Source organism: Pezoporus occidentalis, unplaced genomic scaffold (genome assembly GCF_034315485.1).
Source record: "Pezoporus occidentalis ecotype Australia unplaced genomic scaffold, CSIRO_AGI_Poc_V1 ctg4, whole genome shotgun sequence".
Classification (NCBI taxonomy): domain Eukaryota; kingdom Metazoa; phylum Chordata; class Aves; order Psittaciformes; family Psittacidae; genus Pezoporus; species Pezoporus occidentalis.
This window is the reverse complement of record NW_026915724.1, coordinates 17,463,393-17,477,128: the sequence shown is the minus strand read 5'-3', so window position 1 is coordinate 17,477,128 and position 13,736 is coordinate 17,463,393. Positions and strand designations below refer to the sequence as shown.

The following is a 13,736-nucleotide window of genomic DNA, read 5'->3' as shown; positions in this document are numbered from 1 at the left end:
CTCTTACCTTTGCAAGGAAACTCCATGCTGCATATTGCCCTGAGGTTGTGCTGCTTTTTAGCTTCACTGTGTGCAACATCAGAAAGAATCCCAACAGACCACTGCAAGGGATGGGGAAAGCTTGTTAATAATGTCTCTTGATTTCAACTAAGCAACCTTTCACAGGCATCTTGGTTTTCCTAATGCAGAACTGCAGTGTTAAATCCATTTGGAGAAAGCAAGCTGGTGGACAAAGAGCTTACATGATGTCCAGTACACGCCAGGTTTTGTTCAGTCAGTGACTAGAGTCAGAGTAAAGCAAGTCTGACGTTCTTATGGCTGGTCTCTAATGCACTTGCATAATCAGAAAAGTAGAGATTATTGGAAACATGAGGTGAAATATTAACTTCAGGCATTGAAACGGCTTTGAATAAAGGCAACGCTAATTTCAACAGGAGCCACACATGTCTGGCAACTAACTCACTTCAACCTCCGCAGAGCCTTGAACTGAAAAAAACATAACCACTGGAAAGTTTCTGCCTGAAGCTTTCAAGCTGTTTAAACTTCATGAAGCCTAACTCCAATTAGGAAGTCAAATACATCTCTACTGTATAACAAATAGACAGATGACTCAGTAGTGCTGGGAAAAGAATACCCCAAAGCTCTCTGCTGATGACTGAGGGAATTTTGATTCTCAAGACATACAGGACAGTAGTCCTCAATGCTCCTGAAGCCAAGACTACTCTCAAGGAAAATGTTCCACATCTCACTGGACCTCACAGAGATTATAGGATCTGGCTCTGGATTTCATTTCACTTGTGATATACAACCCACTGGTTGTGAACCAGTGAAAAAGCGTAAACCAGCAAGCAGGGAACAAAAAAAGGACTTTAAATATGCAAGGCACAAATTACTGTGTGCCTGGTTGAGAGGAATGGGATTACAAAATACTGTGGGAAGCTGCATGAGAAAGGAGATAGGATCAACCCAGCATACAGGTGGTGGGGTAAAAATGCCTTGGTATTCGAAGAGGCTATGCTGTTCTGGAGATTCACTCAATGCAGTTGGTCCCCTCTCTGCAATAGCAGGAAGGGTTGAAGACCCTCATGTCAGAAGTTCCATGCTGGTCTCCAGCACCTCAGCCAAGTGCTGTTTCCTGCTCAGTACCTGTGGCAGATTTGCATCTCAACCACATCAGTAGAGTAGGGTAAGATAACTGCCCTGGAGTAAGAGTTATTAGGGTTTCTTACACCAAGCCATAATGTGAAACCCCAAAGGACTACCCACTGCGCCTGAAGCCCAGGAAGCAAATGCTGCTTTGATGATAAAAGAGAGACTCAAACTCAAACCCTCCTTGTTGCAGAGGATGAAGTACTGAGCCATAGAGCATCCTACTAAGAAATCTGTGCATTTAATGAAGCAGCATTGCCCAAACGTTTGAAAGTCCAGTAGCTGGCTTAAGTTTGTTCCATATCTTCTGCCCTGCTGAGAAGCGTTTTTAATCAAGAGTGATGTGAAGCTGTTTCGTGTAATTCAAAAATAAAAAGTGAAACAGCTGATTGTAATACCTCAAATACTGATGTCACAAGTAACATCAGTTTATTTCATTAAATAAATGGAGCACTTTGCACCTTACTACTGCTTCACACATCCTGCACAGGTAGCAGATTTAGCTACATCAGTTACACTTACTTTACGTTGTATAAGTTTTCCTCCAAATCCTTTATGTCTATGAAGACATTACAAGATGTAGGAGAGCAACCAAGATGTTTGTTTCTCCATCTAACTATTCCTTTCCACTTGCTGTAGTGTACAGTGCTATCTACTATACATGTACTGAAGCCAGGGCAATGGAATCAGAAGTGGGAGGCTACAACAGTTGTAAAATTCTAATGAACTGAAAAACATCTGGTCTTAAACAGATGCCCATTAGTGCCTGCAGTTAGACCTTACCCTCAAGAGGAAATTACATTTCACCTACCTACCATGGAACTATTTATTCATTAATACCTAACTGCAAGTTACTTGTAGTGTGGATAGTCCACCCTTGAAAAAAGCCACTTTCATACAAAAAAATATGTACATGGGGAAATCACTTAACAATCATTTTTAATATCCACTTCTAATGAAAGATCCAGAGACAAGCAAGAAAATCCCTAACAATCAGGAAATATTTTTGCCATGAGTTTGCATGAAAATATTTTTCCCTTCTAAAAAGAAAATACTTCCATTTGGCAAAAGACTGGAATCATTTTTTTTTGTTTTTATAATTAAGACCTACAGGAATCATATTTACATTGTCCTGTGAGAATTACATTATTGGTCAGTGAACAACTTTTGCTACTCAAAATAAAGCAACACTTGTTAAAGCTTTCCCCTTTTACCCCAAAAAAGCATTCTGCCAAATAACAAGATGTACAGGCAAATAAATCCATGTACACCCATATACTGCTAAAGACTAATACTTTGCAATCTCTGCAATCAGCAAGTTTTACAAGGGCTAATCCGACTTGAGAAGCATTTAAGAGACGCTATGTATCAAAGCTTTGCTACATTAGGTTAAAATTATTTCATTGATGACTGGAAACTTCCTTGATCAGAATGTACTCCCTCAAACATATATACTTCCAGCACATTCAGATCTCAGGCCCTCAAATGCATATCCACAGATGCGCACAGATACATGTTCTGCAGTTTTACTGGCTTATGCCAGCAAAAGGTAGTATAACTACGGTTTTGCATGCTCTGAAATTTTTAACTGAGAGTCAAGGCTGGAAGTCACTAGGATCTCTTGTTTTGGAAACATTCACATGTCCTGTTATAGAGAATTTACCTGGCACAGCAGCTGCTATGAAACCTGTAGAAGTACAGGAATGGGAAGTCCAAGGCACTGAAGAGATCACCTGAGGGACAAAGCAATATACTCAGTGGAACACGGGGAAAAAATTACTCACTGTTACAAGCAGGGGAACAGCAATTACATGAGCGTTACTAGTTTAACATTCCTTTAAGCCTTTACAGCTGGCTGGCTTTTCATTTAGGATACTTTCCACATTTCTAGTGTGTTTAATGATTTCTCTCTGACCTTGATTCTAGCCAGGTCCTGCCTTTGGTTGAAAAAGGGGAAAGGGATACATTAGAGTATTCTTTGCTCATATATAGAAGATCCTGCTTAAGCAACAGCTGCCAGTGGATAGACATGCATCATAACCACTTCTTTTATTACAGAGCTCATGATAGTCAGGAAACAGAGACATATGCTGTCTGCTTCCCTCTCTGGCATTTGAACTCTGTCACACAGAGCTAGTTGGGAGGTTTAAAAAAGTTCTCCCAGATCCAAGTAGAACTCTCAAGTACTTGTATTTCCAGGAACTTGGGCCCTGATTGCTCTTAGTAGCAACAATTCCCAGGAATTTTCCAGCCTTCAGGCTCTACAGATTTGGAGGAAGCTTCATCTTTCCTTTTTTTGAAATGCAGGAGATTTTTGCTTAATGTGTCCGTCTACCCTGCTGGGGGAATGCCTGCATGCACAATATGCATCACCAAGCAAAAGGGCAAACTTTTACTTAAATGCTCCTTCCTTTGTTTTTCTCACTGAGCAAATGTCCAGTGAAAGCAACAAATGATCATCTTTAACCTTCTAACTCTTAAAACACCAGTATGATAGGAATATTAGCCACCATCAAATATTCAGTTTCTCCATTGCTACCCTTTTGATCTTTTACTACTTCAAATCCTGCCATGGGCTCAAGTGATGGGATTGATGGCTTGGCTTCACAAATGAAGATTAGGGAAGGGCTTACCCATGCTTACGACAAGCATGATGACTAAAACGGCAATGTGGGATAGGCAAATCCGGTTGGAAAAAAGGCTGCTTGGTCATTCAGGATGTTACAACTTATGAAAACAACAAAGTTAAATCTCTGCATAGTACTGAGGGCAGTGCAGAGAAGGAAACTCTATGGACTGCTGAGACACTGCTCTGAAAAGGACATGTTCACCTAGGGAATCCTTGTTCCATGCACCACCTCAAAACCCATTCTTTGTTGTCAGTCCCATGCTGCTTCTTTGCAAATGGCACCTAAGGTATTAGTAAATATGCAAATTACAGTGTTATATACCCTCCTCTCCTCTTCCTACAGCATATCATATTATTGGTCATGTTCCCGTTGAATTGCAGGGCTCTAGAGTCTGACCTCTAAAAACATGCAGGGAAAGGAAATGCAATATGGAAACCTAAAAAAGGAACAACTCTATGCACTTTACCTGCTGGATGGGATGCAGAAGCCAACAGCACCACACTAAAAAAATAGAATAAAATAAAATAAAAATTAATTGGCTACTACAGAATTTATGACATGGCCTGAACATTATAAATAGAAGTTTTGTGTGTGTTTGTTCATGGTGAAACTTATTCCAGGTTAAGTAGAATGACTGAGGTATAAGTACCAATTATAAAAGAAAAAATTGACTGGGAAGGAATCTCTGGAGTCACCCCCTACAATCTCTCACCTGAGGAAGGATTACCACCAATATTTAGTCAAATCCTCTGTGGCTCTGTCTCAAAAATACAGGTCTCAGAAACCTCTAGCATGGAGGTTCCACACCTCTCTGGGTAACTTGTCCCAGGGCCACTCTGCTCTCCAAGCAAAGTTTTTCCTGATGTCCCATTTTTAAACCACCAAAGCTGCAATTTATGGTTCATGCAATTTATGTTCCATACCATCTGCTACTTCTTAGAAAAGTTTGGTTCTGTCATCATTGTAACTCCCTTTCAAGAAGGTGCAGGCAGTGCTTAGGTTGTACCTTGGCCTCCTCTTTGCCAGTCTCCACAAGACCAGCTCCTTCAAACTCTCTTTGGAGCACACCATGTGTTCTCGCTCCCTAACAATGTCACTAGCCCTCTGCAAGATTTTCAGTTTCTCAGCATCTTTCTCTAACTGGGAGGCCCAAAACTGAATAGAGTATTCCAGCTACAGCTTCAGCAGTGCTCATAATAACTTCTCTCGATATGATGGCCAAACTCCTTCTAACATAGCTAAATATATGGTTCATCTTAATTTGCTATGATCATATACTACTGCCGTATATAGACCTCAGTATTGACCCCCAAGTCCTTTTCAACAGACCTGCTGTTAAGCCAGACAGTGACACCACTAAGACAGAATCTATAGAAAACTGCCCAAAATCCTCTCAGTGCAAGGATTCACAACACACAGTTCCAATTCCTCAGTCTCCTTGTAAAGAGAGAAGCAGCAGCAAAGGTCTATTACTTTTGACTGAATAAAAAAAAAAAAAGAGAGGAAAAAGGAGACTGGCAGGGCAAGTGGAACTGTATCAACAATGATGAGAGTTACGACTAAGACATGTTTCTCCACTTTTGCTTTTTGCATTATTAGTTTTTAAACAAAAATAAACAAACCAAACAACACAGTGAGATTGGGAAATGCTCAGAGAGAAACTTCCTTCTTTAGCCAAGAGGAACTGATAACCCTTCCAGACATCCCAGGCTTCAATCCAAACACAGGATGAGGACAAAACCTTCTTTGTGAAGTATAGAGCAGGTTAAAGCGAATAGGTTAGACGGCATTAAAGTTGTACTCCAGCTCTGCTCCAAACAGAACATTAGTAGAAAAGCCACAATGATGTTGTAAAACCATGTTAGGGATTTAGAGGTTTCCAGCAGGACAGCCTGGACATCAGGCTGCAGCAAAACCAATATCCCTGTGCTGGATTTCTCTGCTCCTCTGTTTTTTCCCCTGTACTCAATACTGAGGGCTGAATCACCTGTGGTTTTCTTTCTGGCTAAAAAGAGGTTTTGTCAGCAAGAACAGCAATTTATGCCTGCAAAGCTGCCCTACCCTATTGCAGGAAATCTGCAGCTTTTTAATTTACAAAAGTGACAGATTAGAAGCATTTCCAGAAGCCACGTGGAGCTTAGCTGCACAGAACAGAGCCTTCAACTCACACCTTCATCAGTGCCATTAATTCACCCTTTGAAACTCTCCTGCTACACATTTTTCTTTTCTCCTCACCATGCCTTTCTGAACAAGCATCAGACAGTGACAGATACGGGGATGTAGAATCACAGAATCATAGAATAGTTAGGGTTGGAAAGGACCTTAAGATCATCTAGTTCCAACCCCCCTGCCATGGGCAGGGACACCTCACACTAAACCATGTCACCCAAGACTCTGTCCAACCTGGCCTTGAACACCGCCAGGGATGGAGCTTTCACAACTTCCTTGGGCAACCCATTCCAGTGCCTCACCACCCTTACAGTGAAGAACTTCCTCCTTATATCCAATCTAAACTTCTCCCGTTTAAGTTTTAACCCGTTACCCCTCATCCTATCACTACAGTCCCTAATGAACAGTCCCTCCCCAGCATCCCTGTAGGCCCCCTTCAGATACTGGAAGCCTGCTATGAGGTCTCCATGCAGCCTTCTCTTCTCCAGGCTGAAGAGCCCCAACTTTCTCAGCCTGTCCTGAAATTTTCTTCCAGGTTTCTACAAGAAGTAACATATCTCTACCTGCCTTAGCACAGGAAAAAGCCCAAGATGAGTTGTGACCCACTTCTAAGACACATTAAGTATCCCTCAACATGCCAGGTAAAATTACTACTCCTTCCCCTCATGCTACACCTTGCCAGCTAGCTAGAGGGAAGAAATATGGTTTCCTCCTTGATAAAAGTGGGTATCTGGAAAAGAATAAAAGAAAATGCAAGATTACTGAAAACCCACTAGGAAGCAGAACACTAATGCAGAAGTTGGAGTACAGGGAAATGCAATACCGCAGTAAAAAATGGTGGTGGGAATAAGTCCAGAGGATTATAGAGAGGTTCTTGAAGTACGTTTGACCTCTTCTTCACCCTCCCTGTCCCATGTGTCTAAATAGATGAACAGCATGGGGTTGGGCACTAAGAAGCAACACCATCACCCCTCCTTTCCCTGTATAGCACAGCTCTGCTTTCCCTCCTATATTTGCTCCTGGTCTGGCTTCCTTTTTAAAAGCCATTTAATAATCATGCTATAAGCGATGAAGTGAGAAGAACGCCACACTTTCAACATAAGCAAATATTTCTTCAGATCTGTTTAGCTCTGGAAAGTTCCTGTTCATGTACATTGCTTATGACGCTCTACCCTCCCAAATTGTTCCAGATGTGAAAACAAGAAACAGTAAATGGCATGTAGGGACAGCATATGTTAGGAGACATCGCTAATTTCAGCTGCATTGGCTCCAACAGAGCCAATACAGTTAATGTTTCTTTTAAATCTGAATATATGTTTTTTTAATCTAACATATTGGTACATTCTAACATCCAGTAGCTTGGGGCAGAACTTTTAATCTGCTCTAGCCAGGCAGTCTCTACACACAGAGTACAACTGTGCTTTCATACCAAACAGAAATGCTTTGAACAGATGCTATTACAACAAACTTATATATTTTCCTGTATTCTCCTCTTTATTAGGAAAAATTTTGTTCACCAAAAGGGCTGTCAAGCATGGGAACAGGCTTCTCAGAGCAGTGGTTGAGTCAACACCCCTGGAGGTATTTAAAAGACGTGGAGATGTGGTGCTTAGGCACATGGTTTAGTGGTGGACTTGGCAGTGCTGGGTTAATGGTTAGACTTGATCTTAAGTGTCTTTTCCAATCGAACTGATTCTATAATTCTACAATTCTAAACACTATCTGGCTTCTTTCTTTTTCCTGTACATTTCAGCTGTCTGATCTAGGTTAGAAATAAGGAGCTATAAAGGCTATTGGTAACAGTATCAAGGGGAGAAAGTTGCACTGATACCACACTTTCAAGTTCCTTCATAAATCAGAATCATGCTTGTACGGACAAGACCACCAGTACACATTAGACTGTCCTCTTCTGGAGGTGGAACTGGGATCCTCTCATGGCCAAAACATCCCTTGAAAATCCCAGAGTAGAGGAAGCAGCATATATACCTGCCTGCTAAGTCACAAAATCTACTGCTGGGCACGCTCCAACAGATAAGTACATGTTTACAGTAATTCTGACCCAGAACTGCCCGTGAGGAGTTAGCGCCCGTTCAGAGAATGTTCAGAGTAAAATACCCTCTATTCAGTGTGATTTAAAAATACTTTTGACTGCTTTCCACATAAATTAAGCTTGTGCAATAAAGCTGTGTGTACACATACATCCATAGCTCTGCACAGCTCTCAAACACGCTGACCAGTCTCATCCAAATTTGGGAAGTGGCAGTATTTCCAAGCTAACCACACGCCCCGAGGTCTCACAAAGGGACAAACCCTGCCAGTGCTTTCTGCAGCAGAAAGATTTCAGGCCCATTAGACACTGGAGGACCTTCACAGCAGTGGCACATCGTGGAGGTTGCAACCAAGGAGACAACTGCCAAATTTCACATCCTCTCAAACATCATCAGCTATTATGACAAAACAAAACTCTGAGAGAAATCAGATGTCACTTATTCCATTGACCATGGCACCATTTGTTTTCCCTAGACAAGATGAGATCCAAATGCTATGGACTATGAGCTCCTCTAACACACAGAAATACATACGTAAATACATACATAAATACACACATATACAGAGGTACACTGAGCCAAGCCAAACAAATAAATATCCTGCCTTCTAGCTCCTAAGCCATCTGTTTTCCAGCTACTGCTTTGTACCATCATCTTAGAAGCTACACTGACCTTCAAGTCCCTTAATGATGAAAATCTCTGCAAGCTTTGATTACACATTTTTGCGTTTAAGCATATGCTAAAAATAGCCATCTTCCAATCTGCACAATTCCACTGTTTGTTTTTTTTTTGTTTTTAAAATACATATCCCTGAGCCTCACAGTTCCTTAACAAGAAATTTCTCTCTTTCAAAAGCCTCGATATCAATAACCACACTTGCCATATAATGTGGAGCTCCTGCTCTCTACTGGACACAACTTCACAGGCAAGGGCTATTATCAACCAACAGAGCAACCCAACCCTAACTTTTCTATCAAAGCTGCAAAATTAAGACCTTTAGTGAAAAATCTGAATTTAAAGGTTCAGGCCGTCTTTTAAACTAAAATGACCACTGAGAGCCATCGGCAAGCAGATGCCAAATGAAAAATCAATTGATTTTACTGCTTGTTTCATGATTCAACATGAAACAAATAGGTACAGCTCACTCAAAATTTCATGAGTTATTTTTGCACACAGCAACATTTTTGCAAGTTCCATGACTAATTCTTCAAAACAGTTTCAACAAATGCAACTACCTTCTTTGAGTAATATTTATTTGCTCTCACTTCATAGTAGATGGAAAACAACTGACTTAAACAAGAGCCTATTTCAAGCAAACTGGTATTCAGATATTGTCAGTGCATGGGACCCTGCTGAATAGACACTGGAATCATACAAATGCAAAATCAGAGGCCTGCATGACTTACTTATGGAAATACAAGATTTGACTGAACTAAGACAAAAGGAGATAAACGGTATTATCATGCTGATGCTCACAAGATAAATGGGAACTGAAGTGAAGTAACTGTTCTACATTGGTGTTCCTATCAAGGATCTTTAATGTGATAAACAAGAGCATACATCCATCCAATCAAATGGCAAACACAAATTCACCTTTTTTATGCTTATTCCTAACCTCTGTTCTCTCTTTCATTCTTTTTGACTATCCTTTCTTAGAACTTAGTATCTGTACTCTACAGTATTCCCCCACACAACTTTAGCTACCATTCCAAGAAAATAAGTCAATATATACAAGATGTGATTATGGATGGAAGAGACTGTAATAAAGCCTCACAAAAATCTAGCAGAAGCCAATGCACACCAAATGTTTTGGCTTATATGGCTCTTTGAGGAAAGACTGACTCTTTTTTATATATAAAAAACCCACAGGGAAGTCTGGTCAGTGACTCAGGCTCTTTCACTAACTACAAAATAACAAGCCACTTTTATATCTCCAAATCAGAAAAACAACTGAAAGTCTGAATTACTCAATCCCACTAACAGCACTCTGAACAATCACTTATGCTCATGTTCTTTGCACGTCATACTTTTGTAATCACTACCTCTCCTTCTGGCAATTTTGTTCAAGTTTTATTTTTTGAAGCAGGGTATTGCCAGGGAGCTGCTCTGTAAATATTATTACTGGAAATGATAGATTATTTGTGCACATGGTGATTAAAAAATTCATAATTAACACCTTGTTACCTCCCCAGGTGTATATTGGCATGTACACCTACAACCTGAGCCAAAAAAATTCAGCTGCTAAACTGTTCAGCTTAGCACTTTCTTTCAGTGAATGTCCTGCTAAATACATACATTTAAGTAGCGGTAGCTATGTGTTTCCTAAACAAGCCATGGTCGAAAATAAAAACACATACCACATAAAGACAGCTATGGTGTATCAAAGACTTATTCATTTTACCTGAATACATAGTTGATGTACTGTTGGTCCAGATCACTGGGAGAGGAGGGAAAGAAAAAAAGGTGTTCTTTTAGTACCAAAGTTCACTTGGTGTAAGAGATCAGTATATTAAATAGTATTATAACATTGTAATATTACATAATATTATATATGACACATTATAATTAAGTAATACTAACATTATATTACAATTAGATACAGTCTAACAATAAACTATTTACATTATCAATATATGAATCATATTAATTTACACATATTAATTATGTATTAATTAACACATCATTTGCACATTGTTTCTGTCCTTACTATGTCAGTGAGAGTCTCATTTAAAGTGAAGATAAAGTGAGACCGACTAAAATCTAGACCTTTTAAGAAGAGCTGGAAAATGGTTTTGAAATAAATGAGCTTAGTCATATTTTATACACGTGTGTATTATGTACATATACATAATATGCAGTGGTAACATATCTATCTCCTTTGATACAGAGAACTGCAGATGATAGACACTGTAAACATGTAATGTCACCTGCTTTCAATACAACTATTGTCTGGCATGTTTATCTAACATGCACATGGAATTAGTGTAAGGTTTTTAAGGTACTCAGCCACCCCAGTCCTGTGGGAAGTCACCAGCTGCTAAATGCTTTTGAGACTGTGTCTCAAAGGGAGATACTGACAGATTCAAACCATGCAGCTTTCAAGGCTAACACAAACTAACATTTCCTTTTAATGTCTGTGCCAGTAACTAGAGCATCTGCTTTCAGAACTGAGTCATCACCCTTTGATAATACACTGTTTAAAACTAATTCAGTGTTTGAGTTAGGTATATGACTATCAATAACCACATGCTATTGTTACCAACAATAAATAAGGCTCCTCTTGCAAGAGAAGTCATTAATGATTAACCAGGAATGGCTCAGTTCTCACTGATAACACAGAAATACCTGCAGTTTACTGGACTGCTACACAGATGTGTCTCTAACCTTCTTTGATAACAATCTCTTTCTTTTTAAAAGAATATGAAAACACATTACCTTAAAGAGTTAGGTTTCCACAACTTGTGAAATACTTTGTAAGCCCCTGTAATTGAAATGACATGTGTAATAGCTGTAACATGCAATCACTCTGACAAACCATGCTTGTTTGGCCATGATACTGGCAGATATGGAACCCCTCTAAATTACAGTATAGCAACATGGCACAAAGGATACCTAAACCATGAAACCATGAGTAAAATGAACCTACTGCTTTAAATTAACAGTTTTCAAAGCATTATAATCTCACAGTACTGTCATGCTATGTGCTTCTTCTGGTTCTGAAGAAAACTCTTAGCTCTGTGCGTGTATGGGAATACATACAGAAAAGTGTCACAGAATGGTTTCTTCAGCCCACCCCATTTTTGGGTACCTTCTATGATGTGTTCACCTATGTAGAACCCTACAGCTGTTGGCTCTGAGCCATCTTTCCTGTTCAGAGTTCTCTCAGCTCTAGGGTCTCCAGGTTCTTTACATACTTGACCTACCCACCTCTTGGCTCCCATTTCTATTCTGGGAAAAGCTTTAAGCACTCAAGAAAGGAACAATATGGCTTCAAGCTCTGTTTCTTTTTAGATCCCTTCTTCAAGGCTTTGGTTGTTTTGTTTTTTTTTTTACACACAAAGAGAAACAGAAAATGAAAAGCAAATTCAGTAGAACACTATGTAATAGATGTCTGCGATTCTGTCTCCAGTAGACAAGCCGAAGGATGGAACACATGTCCTTTCTCTAACGCTCTGTCCTGATTAACTGTGCAACAAGTTAATTCATCTGTTTGTCCTTCCTTGTAGCATCTTTATTCTGTGTCGGTTGATAGGAAATCTAATTACACAAAACCCCCCAACGGGTGTACAAACAACTTTCTCTCCAAAAGAAGAGAAATGGAAATAAGTTATATTTTGAGCATAAACATTATGTTGGCACTTCCTACATGTTTCAAACACACAGAAGGGACCTCCCGAAGACTCTCTAAGCAGTTTTCCACCTCCATGGCCTAGCACTGTTTTACAAATGAGACCTCTTGGCTTTAAGAAAGCAGCAACATCACTCGTTATAGCAAACAAGTATGTGAAGGGAAAAATCCTTAGCTTTTTGTTTTCTCTAAGAGCAACTGTTTACTATAGAACATTTCCTAAAGGGAAAAAAAAAACAAAACTGTTTCTTATTCATATGTTAACAACATTTTAGAATGAGATTCTCTAGACCTCCCTCGACACAAATACATATAAACATACTACCTCTGCCCTGAAAAATTTACAGTATGGATAGACAGAATAAAGAAAGAATCTTCCCTAATTTGCAGACAAGACTTAACATACGAATGAGTCACTCACCAAGACTATTGGACAGCTAAGAAACAAATAGAAGTCCCTTATTATCCAGCCCAAAGCTCCAAAAGACACAAATCTCCTAGTTAAAAAGTACTACTCTCTCTTTCTTCCCATTATCTGGATCTGTTTCTAGCTTTTCAGGGAAGAATTCTGATTTACCCAAATCAATGTTTAGTCTGAAACAGACAAAAGAAAACCTGACAGGTTATGCAACTAATTGTTAAAATTCTTCTTTAAATGCATATGATTGCATAAAAAACCCCAACATTTCAACATCCTTCCTCTGGGAGCACATTCCATGGTATTTTAGAATATTTCTGTCAGTTTTTAAATAAAATCAGTGTGTGCTATAAAGCTCCAGCTACAAGTTCCTGCTTGGTTTTTGGTGTTTTTTTTTTTTCATGTTTATTTTTCCCCTCAGAAAGAAGCATCTCTTAGTAGGCAACCATCAAAAACTCCCAGAAAAGCTTAGTGCTGATTAAAATTGTATGTGCATTTTCGCATTCACTGTTAACTGGCTGCAATATCTAGCTTATTCTGTTGTTGTTTTCAATGTAACAGATATAAAAGGAATGCATTTCTCATATTTACTGAGCTTTTTCTTTCCAAGTGTTTCCAAGCTCTTCATCAAGAACTTTAAATATCAGTAACTTCATAATAAAGCTGATTTCTTCAACACATTCAGTCTAATTCCATTTCCAAAAGAAATTACTTACCAACACAGATCAAGTGAATTAGAGCCCATAAATAACCATTTGGATCAAACTGCAATAAAGAACATCTACATAAGTAAAAGCACATCCAGGTAAACATTGCTATTTCCCCGCCTCTAGCTTCAAAAAGCAAGTACACTGAGTAGGAGCTATGCTACAAAGAAAGAGAAGATGATGAAAGAAGACTAGGAAGACTTACTTTTCCTGTCCCACTTAGAGACTTGGCATACGCCCATTACCCAGGCTCTCAGCTAGTCTTGC

General features: G+C 39.4%; 1 protein-coding gene across 6 annotated transcripts in view; it reads right to left on the bottom strand.

The window, feature by feature from the left end:
• TMEM241 (transmembrane protein 241) overlaps nt 1-13,736 on the bottom strand; it is a 56,484-nt gene that overhangs the window by 26,064 nt on the left and 16,684 nt on the right. For all 6 annotated transcript variants that reach the window (XR_009967434.1, XR_009967433.1, XR_009967432.1 and 3 more), the window contains exons 8-13: nt 13,479-13,527; nt 11,432-11,477; nt 10,398-10,433; nt 4,246-4,280; nt 2,813-2,882; nt 8-101 (exon numbers count right to left, since the gene is read on the bottom strand). Coding sequence is in view for 2 of the 6 variants with exons in the window: in XM_062632827.1 (XP_062488811.1) it covers nt 8-101; nt 2,813-2,882; nt 4,246-4,280; nt 10,398-10,433; nt 11,432-11,477; nt 13,479-13,527 (330 nt within the window). In the remaining 4 variants the exon portion in view is untranslated. The remainder of the gene's footprint in view (nt 1-7; nt 102-2,812; nt 2,883-4,245; nt 4,281-10,397; nt 10,434-11,431; nt 11,478-13,478; nt 13,528-13,736) is intronic.